Below are 15,436 nucleotides of genomic sequence, written 5' to 3'. Positions count from 1 at the left end.
TAAACGTTTAACTGAACGTACCAAATAACTTAAATTCACATGCCTCACTCTCTTTTTGGATGCAGGCACAACACCGAGTATATAGAAACTGAAATGTCCATTCACTAAGATTCAAGTTATCAGTTAAACTACAGAGATGACTTGGCACTTGAAAAGGACCACTGTAATGTTAACCATACTCGGGATCTTCTTAGCTCCAGACACACGGAGCCTTCCCTTGCGGGATGCGGCCAGGACTGCCCACTGGCGTCAGCTGGCGGTCCTGTTGAGTCGGTGGGCGGCTCCGCTGATGCCGGGGGCGGCTCCGCTGATGCCGGGGGCGGCTCCGCTGATGCCGGGGGCGGATCCGCTGATATGGGAAACTCCCCTTTTAAAGGGGAAATGGGCGGGGAGCGGGGCGTGTCGAAGACCCCGCTCCTATGACCCGGGCGATTCGGGTGCTTCTCCCGGAGATCTCTGGGTACAACCGTGAGAGTGCTTATAATTATTTAGGTGATACACAAAAGAGAGATAAGGATATCCTGCGTATTACCCTCATTTTGATGAGTTGACACATTGATAAACGAAAAGGCTAATATTGTCTGAGGAAAAAATTGTTTTTCATAGCCATACTGTTCCTCTGTACAGTTAATATAATGACTATTAGGGGATGGAGCATCAGCAACATGGAGGCTACCCCATATGATACAACTGAAAGGACATGGAAAAATATAATATAAAATTTGAATAGATATGTAAGACTAATGACTGGGGATTAGAGTTTCTTGTTAAAGAACACTCCATTGTCCGAGTTAGGAGTCTCAGACAGGGGTGGGCTGACACTTTCTGGCCTGTGGGGCAGGTAATTCTTAAGTGGCCCTCTGGCCCCTTACCCCCTGTTAACCAATGTGTACTAGCACATGCACTCTCACACAAAAAAAACATATACACACTGTAACACTCTCTCATGTTAACACCATCATAGACATACACTTGCACACTCACACCAACACATATTTACACATACACACTGACACTAAACATCCTCACTCTATGATCACACCACTACACCTCACCCTTTCACACCCTTAGTTTGCCTTTAACTCTTTATAGCTGGTCACACAATGATATAACCACCTGTCACAGGGCCAGGCTAACAGGCTAATATTGTCGTATGAAGTTTAGCCGGGTCATGGAACGCCTTTGTGTCCAGTTCCTGATACTGTGACCCTGTAGGTTTTTATAGGGTGTTTTATTTTATAACCATCCCAGAGCTCCATCCCTTCAAAGGAACAATCCTGTAATCTGGCTGGAGCTCTTAATTAGTCAGCACAGCCCTGTTTGCCCAGACAGAACTCTCACTACAGGGGGGATAACACAGGCGGGGAAACCCATTGTATCCCATAAGTCCCTCCCCCTGATACATTGCCTGTGTACTGATGGGATTTGTGATGGGATGTGAGTTGATGGGATTGGGGGTTGGCTTCGGTGCACATTTAATTAAGGATCTATATAAATTCTGTGTGGTTTTACTTAAAAGTTGTTTTTTTTACTACAAATGGAGGTCTGACTGTTCCGTGGATGGCACTAGCTATCTGTATGGGGGTACTGACTGGCGATTCCTCAGCCTTCCAACAGGGCTACAGCGCTGCGGAATCTGTCTGCGCTTTATAAATAAAGTATAATAATAATAATAATACCTTGGGTACGGTGACCCTGTTACACCACCAGGTTACGCAAAACGACGTGACTTGTCCCCACTGCCTTCCCATTTTTATACTTCCTGTTTAAAGAATTTTGGACTGGACCAGGGAAACAATTGCCCCAAAAGCAAACGCACATCTCCTTAGTGGTCCAATGATTCTCACAAAATTCCCAGTGCTAAAGCTGACTGGTTGTAAATTGTGACAGGCGATGTATTTGTCGAACATTTGCATATGCGTGTGTACGTATGCAAGGATTTATGAGTTTGCGACAGAACCACACAGATGATTTGGCCGGAGTGTCCCCTTAAGGGTGAAACTGTTAACCAGTCTGGAGACTCTTAGCCTACCCAATGTGTGACCTCAAAGCCTTAGGTTAACATAACAAAATCAAATCTTTTCCAGTGTGTGCCTTTATCTGAGTCCAGATCATGTTGTAATTTGGGAAAAACCACATATAACTGACCACCACCAGCTTTTGTTACAGACAATAGATCTGGATAATTTTCCCATGTATGCATGCCTATTGCGGGCAGTATGTGGGCATACAGTTTTGTTCTCCTGCTGTTCTTGCTGGAGGGAATGGTGGGAAATGTACCTCAACAATGTCAATGAAGAGGGTGAATAACTACAAATGGCAGGGGGATGATGTAACGTAATGGTAGCATAATCATCTATATCCAGTGAACAGGAAGTTAAGATGGCTCATACAATCTTTGCAAAATAAAGGTGACTTTTGTGCTAAATTGACCCAGTATAATCCATAGTTACTGAGGTTAGATGAGAGTCATCCCACTACAACTCCCTGTTTAGTGCATCTACATTGACTAGTAGCCATCACTGCAGTGAAAGTAACAAGGTAAGACTGTTGCTACTGTTAATACATTAAAATCATTCTAAACATAAGTAGAAACATGTTGGATATTAGCCATGATTGTAGTTTACATGTAACCAGACACAGCTCTCTAAGGATTACAGTTCTGTGTTATGTTGTTCTTATGCTGGAGCTATGCCCAGTTGGCTATTCATTACCCTGCCCTACCACTGTTAACAAATATAGTACTATATAGTATACTATAGATATTTATAATATATTGATGACAATATAGGTGGGGGGGTTTGTAAAACAGACTACAATGAAAGCTATTTAGTAGTTTAGCCATACCTTCCAACATTTTCCATGGCCCAAAGGGTGACATTACATTTGAGAATAACTGTAAAATACAAACAAAAACGCAGAAATGTACTTTGGAGAATATGTCTATCATCCAGGACTAGCAGAGTTAAAACAAAGATAAACAGCTCTAGCAAGAGAGCTTGTTATTACGGAATCTGTCCCCAACTGACCTGCTGTCACACAGTAAAGGAAAAACGAAAGTTTTTGTTACATTACAGCACAAAGTAAAAACCCTCTAACAGTTCATGTGGGACATGGAATTGGGACAACTGTTTGTTAAGAATATTTTCCCGAGTATTACCTCATTGTTCAACGAAGAAGATCAAAACCCAGGGTGTTTCTGTATGCAGTTTACAACGTTGTTCATCCCACAGACTCTCTGTGCTTCCCTTATAAGTTGTAATGGGAAGTCTCACTAGAAGAAAATAAACTGGTGTTACATACAGTTTGACCCGTATGGTTCCTGCCAAACCATGGCTTTTCTGTTTTAATCACAAGAGCTATTTTTTTTATATTATCACACCATCAAACAGATGGAATTGCTGGAAGTATTCATCACCAGATTAAATGTTGCCTTGCTTTTGCTGTTGCGAAATAAAGTAAGGTTATAGTGATATAGCCATCTATATACTATATTAGTACAGGACTCTTAAATTGTACTAGTTTTGCTTCACTTGGGCAGTTTAGTATTTGGGAACGGTATCCAGGAAAATGAAATGATGGTTACAACATTACCTTGAACTTGACCAATGTTGGTACTAGGTGTCCACACAAAAGAATACATGTTTCTACAGTTAACCAGAAAATAATAGCTATTTAGAAATATATCCAGAAGTAGTAGTTTTTCATGGAGAGGTAATTTCGAAAGTTCTATAAATCTTTTATGCACAGTTGGTTGGTATGGTATATATATGCCAAGGCGCCCTCTACCTGACGTTCTTCTAGTGCTGCCCTTGCTACCCTCCTCGTCTCTGTTGTCTATCCGCCATCTAGGCTGTCTTGCCAATCCTGCCATCTCTGCCGCTGTCTTCTTTTCTTTAAAGCCCACCTGGGCTATCCTGCCTGGCACCCCCTGTCCGGTTGAGCCTACAGTCCCTTCTCTGAGCCCTGTGATGGGGTGAGCCATGCCGCCAATTGGGGTCATGAATGCAAGGTGCCAGAGTCATCTTGCAAGACCTCAGACCCTGCTGACGACCCAAACAAAGAAATGGACGGGGAAAAGCAAGGTGGGGATGCTTCAGCCAGGCCTCGAAAAAGATTGCATCACTGAAGGGGACCTCTTCTGGGAAGCTGCAGGACTGGACTTCAGGTGTCTCAACAACCTCTGACCATCCAGCTGTTGCTGCTGATCGGAACCGGAAAATGGAGGCCTCAACCACACCGGAGGCCTGGATACATGTCCACTGGAAGATCTTCTGATTTGATCCGCTGCCACCTATTCATCCTGACCACCGCATCAAGCCGAATTTCTTCTGAATTTTCTTGTCCCTACACAGCAACAGCCATTGTCTGCTTCAACCAAAGACATCCTTTACAGTGTTCAGTGTTATCCTCTAGTTGTCGCCAGACCCCTCCACTGAACTTATACCCCCCTGAGATCCGATGACCTCCCCTGACCAGTGTTGCTTCCTCAAGTCTCAACCATACCCTTAAATTGGGTTTTACAGCATAGCCAACGGATTGCAGACATAGTTGTTCATAATTAGAACAACCTTAACTTTGATTTAAGTCCAGATCTGATATCCATATGCCATACAGTTTGAGGATAAGCTGTTATCACATTTTCAGCTAGGTGTGATATTGACATTTGTAACAGTGTTTGATGTAAAACGTTTGCCTACTATAGTCTTGTAGACTTTGGTTTTCCTTAAGTACAACACCTGTACTGGCAAGTCTTCGTGGGTGTGCCATTAGCTAACAAGCAATGGATGAATAATGAAAGTTTTGTATTGCTGAGAAAATCTCTAACATCGCTTCTCAATATTTTGTAGAATATGCTATGGAGAGAGGTAGAATTTATGTAAAAAGCCCTCAACATTTTGCTTCAATAAATAAGACTAAAAAAGAGTCAAATGTATTGGGACACCTAACCATTATACCAACATGGACTTCAATGAGATTGCATTCTAAATTTATTGATATTAATATGTAGTTGGTCCCCCTTTTGCAGTTACAACAGCTTTCTCGCCACAATAATTTGCAGTGTTCCTGTGAATTCAGCACCTCGACAAACTGTTCCCACAAAGTTGGAAACATACAACTGCCTAAAATGTCTTTGTATGCTGTAGCAATAACATTACCCTTTACTGAAACTAAAGGACCTAGCCCACACCCTGAAAAACAGCCCCAGAGCATTATCCTTTCTCCACCAGTCTGCAATAGGCACCATGCATTCCATTAGGTAGCATTGACCTGGCATCCGCCAAACCCAGATTTGTCCATAAAAATTATCTGTTCTCTGTAGGATCACTCACGACAGAGTTCAAGACTGCCTCTGGAAGCAGCATCTGCAAAAGCACTGTCTGTCAGGAACTTGATGAAATGGGTTTCCTCAGCTGAGCAACTGCACACAAGCCGAAGATCACTACGCATAATGCCAAGCATTGTCTGGAGTAGTGTATAGCACACTGCCACTGGAGTAGTGGATATATGTTCTCTGGAATGATCAATCAAGCTTCACCATCTGGCAGTATATATGTATACTGATCAGACATAAAATTATGACCACTGACGGGTGAAGGGAATTACACTGGGTATTAGGCAGCAAGTGAACATTTCATCCTCAGAGTTGATGTGTTAGAAGATGGAAAAATGGGCAAGCGTAAGGTTCTGGGTGACTTTGACCAAATTGTGATAGCTGAATGACTGGGTCATAACATCTCCAAAACTGCAGCTATTGTGGGCTGTTCCCAGTCTGCACTAGTCAGTACCTATCAAAAGTTGTCCAAGGAAGGAAAAACAGTGAACTAGCGACAGGGTCATGGGCAGCCAAGGCTCATTGATGCTCATGGCGGTCAAATCCAACAGAAGCTACTGTAGCTCAAATTGCTGAATACGTTTTAGCTGGTTCTGATAGAAAGGTGTCAGAATACACAGTGCATCGCAGTTTGTTGTGTATGGGGCTGCGGAGCAGCAGACCAGTAAGCCCATGCTGACCAATGTGCACTGCCGAAAGGACCTATAATGGGCACGTGACCAATGAAGCTCACGTGAGAACTGGATCATCGAGCAATAGAAGAAGGTGGCCTGGTTTGATAAACCATGTTTTCTTTTACATCATGTGGATGGCCTGGTGCGTGTGCGTCGCTCACCTGGAGAACACATGGTACCAGAATGCATCCATGGAGGCCCTACCTCGCAACTTACAGGACTTTAAGGATCTGCTGCTAACGTCTTGATGCCAGATACCACAGCACACCTTCAGAGGTCTAGTGGAGTCCATGCCTGGATGAGTCAGGGCATTTTGGCAGCAAACGGGTGATATATTCCAATATAAGTCAGATGGTCATAATGTTATGGCTGTTCAGTGTATATGAATGTTCATTTACAGTTCCTTTGTGATTGATGATCTTCTCCTCCTCTTATAAAATATAACAGAAAATATGTAAGGCATTTGTTTTGTTTCAAATTGTTTAAACTACCAGTGCAGTAAATATTAATACATATTGTATGTAATTTCTAATGTATTCATGCACTGCTATGTTACTCAAATTGAATTGCCACGCTCAGGCAAGTGTTGCTCCTGTCCTGGGCCCTACAACTAGGAGGCCCGTATAGTGCTTTTGCTTACCACTTTACTTAGACACAGAGAAAGTGACAGCAGATGCCTACCTTTAAATCCTCAGAAATAATTACCCCTAAATCCCTTTCCTCGCACATTGAGGTTCGGACAGTATCAAATATTCTATACTCTGCCCTTGGGTTTTTGTGCTCTAGTTTCATTACTTTGCATTTATCCATAAATGCCAGTTGCCACCACTCTTTTTTCCAGTTTACCTAAATCATTTGCCATTTGGCTTCTCCCTCCAGGAACATCAACCATGTTGCAAATCTTTGTGTTGTCAGCAAAAAGACATACCTTTCCATCAAGACCATCTGCAATATCACTAATAAAAATATTAAAGAGAATGGGTCCAAGTACATATCCCTGAGGCACCCCACTGGTAACAAGACCTTGCTCTGAATATATGCCTTTGTTACCCTCTGTTTTCTGTCACTCAGCCGCTGCCTGATCCATTCAACAACATTGGGATCTAAGCTCAGAGATTGCAGTTTATTTATAAGTCTTCTATGTGGGACAGAGCCAGAGGCCTTACTGAAATCCAGATACACAATGTCTAACTTCTTGTTCGTTGTCATGCATTGAGAATATGTCATATCCCAGCTTTCCTCTTCTGTCAGATTTGCAGAGCCCACGAACATTGCTGCCTTTGGTAACATTAGCTGTCCTATATCATGAATATTGCATGCAAATAAAAAAAATGCAATGAATGGCATATGCCTTATGTTGGCCTTTGAATTTGCTAGTTTAATCTAAAAGTCACAAGGTGAAGCACTGCTAGTAGTTTCAATAGGACTTTCACTCTTTGCCCCAGCAAAGCAAATGGCTCTAGACTCCACAGCTAACCCCATCTTTGATCACTGCCATACCTCAAGGAGAGAGGGAAGGATAACCAACTCTGGTGAAGTTCTTAGGTAAGCAGATGTCAATTTGAAACTTTCATATCATAAGACGGTCAATTAACATCTTATCTAAGTTGTCCACTGACACATTATACATAAACATGCAAAATAATAACAATTCAAGGTACAAAATCAGTATGTAGTCACAGTTTTGCATTTATTTCTCCATTACTACTGGTCAACCTTCCAACATAGGGGGCAATATTTAATGTTTCTGACATGTATAAGAAAGAGATTTTCTATGATCCGCAAAAATGTGCTAACTAAAATTAAACTTTTATAATGGCTTTTCCGATATTGTCTCCTTTGAACAACCCGATAAAACCTAGTGGCATGTTTTCAAAACCGTTTATAACATGTTCACGGTACTTCAGTTTGCCCTGGAAAAAACAAAAAATATGCATATTATACTCAATACTTCCATACTAATTCCATAAATGTGTAGATTTTAAAATTTTACATATTTAAACAGACACACATGTTGTAAAAACAAGGATTGTAATACTAATGTGCTTTAATTATATTAGGAATGTTGAAAGCATCCAAATCATAGTAGGAGGTGTATTTTTTATCTTGAAAAGATGTAGTAATACAGTCACACACAAATTTAGTGCACAAAAAACACCAGTGTACATCACGTACATATTTTTTGCATGTAAAAAGTGGTGCAATCATTACCTCTAACACCCACTCCAAGAGGTGTTTCTGTGCCTCAGGATATCTGTCCTCCCAGCGAGTTACTATGAACCCTTCCATGCGGAGTTGTTTAAAGAGAAGATATGGTTGTATGTAGGGACCTGTGAAGAAAAACAGATGACCACTTAAATACACAGTGTTGCATTAATCATAGATCTAACTAAACAAATACAGCCAATATAGGCTTAAAAAAATCCCATAAAAATGTAGAATTAAATGTCAAACTTTTTTTTCAGATCCTGATAAAACAAGTAATGCTGGATAAGCAATCACATATGCTTATATTAACTTAAACAAGTGCTGCAAAGAGAAGATGGCATTTTTAGTCGTAGGAAATAGCCTTTACTGGGACGAGAAAACAATGTAGAGCAACACAAGCTTGCAGGACTCTCCATCTGAGTAAGAGTCATCTGAGGTACCGAAAGGTTATGTTGCTTGGCATCTTTTCTGCATTTGGTGGCTTTCATTTACACTCCCAAATGATACAAAACAATGCCGTTTATTATGCTACTAGGGGTAGAATTGTCTGTCTTCTTCTTCTTTATTACATCCAGAGCTCAAGCGAATCTCCGATCTCATCTTAACTCAATGATATCTCTTTGTTCTTATGCACAAAAGAAAACTCGCTATGACTGATAAATAAAATTGTACTGTCAAGCAGAATGCTTTAATGCTCAACAATCGTCGGTTTGGTTCTTCAAGCCAGTAATCTACTGAATAAGCTTTTACAATGTTTTATTAACTTCTACCAAAAAATCCAAAAGGTAAGCTATACCTGTTGTTTCTTCTGGATCTTTCATCTGTTTTTGAGACAGTTGACCACTACCTTCTCCTTAACACACTCAACTACAGGCATGGATTATCCAACTATCTCTTACACAGCCCATTTTCCTCTCTACTGGTGTAATCTGCTGCTGCTGCACTTTCAAAGAACCAGTAGGTTCTTGTTCTTTCAATAATAAAACAAAATGCTAACTCATATCATGCCCCCTACTTCTTCTCCCTCCCTGTTACCTGCATCTTTCAATCACCCTGATTACCTCTTCCCTTTCCAGCTTATAAATGTTTTCCTAAATTGCCAATATCTCTTTCCAGTATTTATAAATTTCCACAAAAATGCATATGATGTCTGTTATATATTACCATTCATTCAGATGTCAAATCCAAATTCCATAATGATAACAATACTTTTTACTCTCTTCCTACTTTACATTTCACCAGTCTCCTTAACCAGTCTGGAAAATTGATCCTTTTGTTGGTTAGGCTATATCTACATAAACTAAAATTAACCTTTAATTACTCTAAAAATAATGCTTCACTAAAATAATAGTAGCATACCTGTTTGAAGAACTGAGTCATTGTACATGGAGATAGATCCGCACACAGAGACTCTCCCAAAGGTTTTCATTTGAGGCAGGGCAGCATCTGCATACTTTCCACCAACCTTTAAATAAACATATTAAAGTTACATTAAGATTAAATGCTGGAAGACATTAGGATACAACTGGAAACCATATCGGCTAAATGGAAACTATGAGTACAATTTTACATAGCCATACCTCAACATTTTTGAGGGCTGCTTCACCTAAGTTCTTGTAAAAGGGCATGACTGAGAGGAGTAATAGCTGTGCTTATGGCAGGGCTAGCTGCCAGTTGCCTCAAAAATAGAGTAGGCATAACCTGGACGGCGAGAAGGTATAAACAAGGGATAGAGTGGGCTTAACCATCACTCCTCCATGCCAAATATTAAACATGCTGACCCAGAGGCCCAGTACTCACATTTAGAAAATGTGATCTGTGGCTTAGACTTACATTCTCAAAATAACAATCGTATCCCTCTGGAGATGCTTGTTTCAGAGCTTCTGCCAAAGAGCTCACAGTCTTGTAGTTAAAGGCTTCATCAAAACCAATTTCCTTAAGATAGGCAACTTTGTCATCTGAGCCAGCAGATCCAACTGCCTTACAGCCCTGAGCAGGAAAGAAAACGAGAATAGTTTTGAACATTGGATTATTAACGTTACTGGAGATAAATCTAGTATCAATAATAATGATAAACGCATCATTAAATATATTATACATTTATGGTCAACATTATTGGCACCTTTGAATATTCTGTAAATCATACTTTGCATTATCAGAATATTTTAATGGGATGTCCAAAGGTATCCAACAAACAAAATGTCTTTTCACCTGATGTAGTGATTTCACAAAGGAAACAAACTATGACCTGAAAAATGTTTCTTGTAGCTTCTTCCACTTGTCTGCTGACACTCTTCAATTGCAGTTTGTTCAAGCTCTTTAAAATTGCTGGATTCTCTTTCCCAATGGCAGATTTTAGCTCATTAATGGCTAGTCTAAAACAATCCATGTTTCATTTTCAACCATTCTTCTGTACGTTTGGATGTGTGCTTTAAAGCACTGTCCCACTAAAGGCCCTTTATATGGTACATATGGCTGGTCTGCATTACTCTCAGACGGCTCTTATTTCTTCACCATTGTGAAAAAGGAACAGTGAACAACAGTAGTCTTCTTAAACATTAAATACTTCATTGATGGTTGGAATTCGAGCCATATGATCATTGACAATTTGTCACAGGTGAGTCAAATGTCACAGTAATGAAGTGTTTTCATTTTATATATTTTCCTCCCATTTAGTTTTTTTTTAATGGTTATTGTTTTATTCTGTGTGTTCTGTATCAAAATAAGAGTTTATAGACCAAAGCTGTTGACCATAACGGTATATATTCACATTCTTACTACTGTTCGTTGGGTTCTTTGGTAATGCACTCTGCACTTTAATTAGTATTTTCAAAAAATATTAGGACCACACACATACATATATGGCAAAGCTTGTAATTTATCTGTTTTCTGTAATTAATCAGTTTTTTTTGTGATGGTGCTCTGCAGAGGTTTGTGGTTTGTTCACATTTTGGACCAATTCACAGACAAACCAGGCAGCTGTCTGGGACACTTCTATGTGTGAAGGAAATTGCCATTTGGCATACCTTTATCTTTGCAATTTGGCCAACTAGGGATCCAACAGCCCCAGCTGCGCAATTCACTAGAACAACTTCTCCTTCCTTAGGATTGCAGATATCCAACAGACCAAAGTAAGCTGTGTAACTGTAAATAGGATGACATTAAATTACATACACCATATGATCTACTATAGTGGAAAAAGCTCCTCTAATATTATGACTTTTCCTATGGGAAAGCTCAATTCCAAACAAATGTCCCAATTTTAAGGCCTAGTCAGCTTATTCTAAAACAATGGATTCATATTGTTTGCAAAGTGTTGGAAACATTAAGAAGCCTGAGGTGGGTTTGATTAAATACAGGCAGGCTGAAGGATGCAAATAACCCAATGGTCACATAAGTCTGTCAGAGCGCCAGTTTGACAAAAGTTAGTCAGAAGACTCAGAACTATTCATCAACTAACCCTTCTCCTTTAAGGTGATTATAGAGGTGTATTCACTAAAAGGAGAGTTGGAAGGAGGGTCTGCAAGAGAGTTGTGGTAGCTGAAACTAAAATGGGTTGGCTCTTCATAATGTATTCTGTAGTCAGAGATTCATCAACTCAAATTAGTGAATAAACCCCATAGAGTACCATATTTAAGAATTAACTTATGACTTGAATTCACTTGGACTGTTGCTGCCATTCATTTATTAATCTGCACCTCATATGTTTTGCAACTTACCCAGGCATGCCTAATACTCCTAGCGCTAATGATCTGGGTAGACCTTCGGGCCATGTAGGAGGCAAGGCATGAATCCCCTGGCCGTCTGATATGAAGTGAGTTGTCCATCCTGAATTTGCAACATAATAGGCACCTACAGGAATGTTTGGATTTTTGCTTTCCACTACCCTGAAAGTAGAAAGAAAAAAATTAAACATGTGTAACACATAACAAACGCATTGCACAAGGTACGGAATGAGGCTTCAGGGGCAGATACACTCCATCACCAATAATATTTAAGGACTTATAAAGCAGGTTGAATCACATAAATAATAACTATTCAGACAAATGTAAATTCAGCCTAGCGTCCTTGTTTATTGAGACACAGTGGCGGAACTACCAGGGCAACCGATCTTACGCGAGCCGCACCTCAAGCCCTGCTACTTACTTGTGGGAGGGTCTTCTGGACTGCACAGAGGAAGCAGAGTTCACGTGACATCCTACTTCCTCTGTGCTTTAGCAGAGAAGGCAGAGGGAGGCCGCGCCCCCTGCTGAAGTCTGTGAGCGGCATCGAGGAGCTGCAGTGCAGGTAAGGGGGTGGGGAGGGTGTTTGAATGAGTGTGTGTGATTGAGGGAATGAATCTGTGAATGAATGATTATATGAATAAATGAGTGTGTGTGTGTGTGATAGCATGGATGTGTAAGTGCTGGAACCTAGGCATGATGGGACTGTGATTGCTGTTAGCAATCACACTCCTATCATGCCAAGTCAGCCAGTACATGCTGAAACCTGGCCAGCTGCCCCCCTTGTGTAGTGATGCTGCCAGCAGTATGGGGTCTGCACTTACAGCCACCCTGTACCAGCATGTACTGGCTGACTTGGCATGATAGGAGTGTGATTGCTAACAGCAATCACAGTCCCATAATGCCTAGGTTCCAGCATTTACTGGATGGATGTGTAAGTGCTGGAACCTAGGCATGATGGGACTGTGATTGCTGTCAGTACAGTACAGCCAGTACAGATTCTCGCACCCGGGCCCTGAGGCGTCTAGTTACGCCCCTGTTGAGACATACTGGTGGCTATTTGTAGAACTGCTTGCAAAACACACCAAAAACACAAAAGAAAAGAAAATTCCAGATCTTGAATTGAATAGAAAGAAAGAAAAAAAGAAAGAGACCTTGCTCTCCTAAGCATTAGTTTTTATACTCATTTACATTAACAGTTGGGGTACAAGTTCTCACTTATATATGGGCAATATGTTCCTATTGGAACATTCATATGATACACTGGCATTCCAAAGAAGACCCTCCAACAGTTACGTTACGTGATTGAAAACACATGTTCCTAGCATTCTGCATTCAGGCCTAAAGTGTGTGTGTAGATGTATAGGAAAGAATAAAAGCATGAAAATGACTTCTTATCACTGCTAAATCATCATTAAACCGATCACAAAATATACACAGCTGACAATTACCTGGCAACTTGCGATCCCATCATTACATCGCCTTCCTTCAAAAGCTGTCTACTGTAAGGCCTTTTAAGTAAAACAGATGTTATTAATGTACAAACAAAAAATAAATTGGAAAAACCACACATATATGAGTATTTGGGAAGTTTAATATTAAACTATCATATTTATGCTGATTGGTATGGCTTCAGATTACCACAGGCAGTGGCAGTATGTAAGTGTAGAATAAACCCTGGTACGCTTAGGCCAGGGAAAAGTACTGGTAAATCACTTGGATGTGGGGACACACAGAAAACGTGTAGCGTGCAGTCGCATGTACCTAACATATTTCCCTGCCCGGAAAAAAGAAGAAAAGTGATCTATCTGGAGGCAGCGCTTCACCTGGAGACTACGGGGCAACCCGGAGGTACTGTATGTTGACTACAGATACAACATGTCCAAACAAACAGGAGTGCTGCTCATAGCTTGATAATTTATTTGGTCTTTAAACATTGCCATAAGAGAACTCTGCCCCTAAATATTCAATGCAGATGGAGCATTTGATCATTTAATATCATATGATGCCTCTTTACCTCATGTATGGATCCACACTCAAAAACTCGGATTCCAGCAACACCTCTAAAAAAAAGTGCAAAGACGCATATTACATGGGATGCAGCTATGTAACAAAGAACTGTACAACAGATATGTCAACAGACAAAGTAAAACGTGAGAAAACAGTACATAACTATTGTACTTTTGACCTTTGCTTAGAGCATTAGCTACATACCTAGATTCTAGTAGCATCGGTCTCATCATTTGGACAGTACGGGCTTGTGAGAAAGACACAATTTCCATGTGTCCTTATATTCTTAAATAACAGGTTTTTGTTTTAATTGAATGATACCTTTAGTAATAATTAGTCAAAAAAACAAAACATAATTTCATGTAGACAGTCTCTAGCCAACGCAGTGACATTATAGTCATTCTTCATGTCTTCTCATTGATTATACACTTGTGACTAGCTGCATAGAAAGACTGAGCACATACTGCTTTCATGTGTGAGCACATAGTAATCTGGACTAAATACCCTATATTGCAGAAAAGATGCCCCCTTGTAGGGTAAAATTTTTATAAATGTTGCAGGAGTCAACAATTGACAAAAAAACCCTTTATCATCAGTTAGTTAAAATGTAGTTATTTAAAGTGGAACTTACCTCCATCTTTAAGGGGTGGTAGCTCTTTCTCAATTAGTTTGAATTCATCAGGTTTAGGAATAGCTTCAAAGTGTCTTGCCATTGCCCATGATTTAGCTACAACCATCTTTGTTCAGCTCTATGGTTAAAAAACAAACAAAACATAATTCAGGACCAAAGCATTCAATTCTCTGTTTAATACAATTAGACAAACTTGATTATTCAATATAAAGACCACATAAAAAATTGATTACATTAATATTTTTGCAACCTTAGGTTAGTGGCTAAAATACGTGTTTCCAGTTGAGCTGAGTGATTTTTAATTTCCTAGCTTCACAGTTCATTATGAAGGCCCAACTGTAAAGTTTCTCCTGCAAGTACTAAGCTGGTCAACCAGTGAGGGGGCTTAAAGAAACCTCTTTGAGGCAGGTATGAATACATGCTGTAAGAATGCTTTCAAAAATAGGAATATTAATAGCTTGTTTTTATCATTTAACAAAATGTAGATTGAGTGAATAAAAGAGAAAAAAAATTCTAGGTGCACTTGCACACAGTCTTTATTTTTTTAGAACATAGCAGGTAGAATGTTCCAAACAGCTTAAAAAAAACTAACCACATTTCTTCTGTGGGTTGGCAAGCCTCAGTTGCTTTCCTCTCTTCATGCAATCCCAGACAGACTTGAAAATGTTGTTATTATTATTATTATTTATTGTTTTATATAGCCCCATCAAATTCCATAGCGCTGTACAATGGGTATTCAGGGCTTGGTGGGGCCATACCATCACTTCCAGGACTCATCGTTCTTCTTTAACATGAAGATAGTTCGTAATAACTTTGGGGGTTGTTGTCATGCTGCAGAATAAATTTGGGGCCAATC

The 15,436-nt window shown here is 40.1% G+C and overlaps 1 protein-coding gene across 1 annotated transcript; it reads right to left on the bottom strand.

Moving 5' to 3' along the window:
• Positions 1 to 7,811: 7,811 nt before the first annotated feature.
• Positions 7,812 to 14,686, bottom strand: LOC149273392 (prostaglandin reductase 1-like). Its single transcript, XM_089506380.1, has 9 exons — positions 14,581 to 14,686; positions 13,957 to 14,002; positions 13,391 to 13,450; positions 11,937 to 12,104; positions 11,244 to 11,361; positions 10,051 to 10,206; positions 9,577 to 9,682; positions 8,221 to 8,339; positions 7,812 to 7,922 (listed from the first exon to the last, which is right to left on the bottom strand). The coding sequence occupies exons 1-9, from the start codon at positions 14,684 to 14,686 to the stop codon at positions 7,812 to 7,814; spliced, it is 990 nt and encodes a 329-aa protein (XP_089362506.1).
• Positions 14,687 to 15,436: the final 750 nt, after the last annotated feature.

The sequence above is a fragment of the Sceloporus occidentalis genome, unplaced genomic scaffold (assembly GCF_023333645.1).
Source record: "Sceloporus occidentalis isolate IW3139 unplaced genomic scaffold, rSceOcc1.0.p SCAF_380, whole genome shotgun sequence".
Classification (NCBI taxonomy): domain Eukaryota; kingdom Metazoa; phylum Chordata; class Lepidosauria; order Squamata; family Phrynosomatidae; genus Sceloporus; species Sceloporus occidentalis.
Note: the sequence above shows the minus strand (reverse complement) of the source record. Positions and strands in the feature narration are given on the sequence as shown.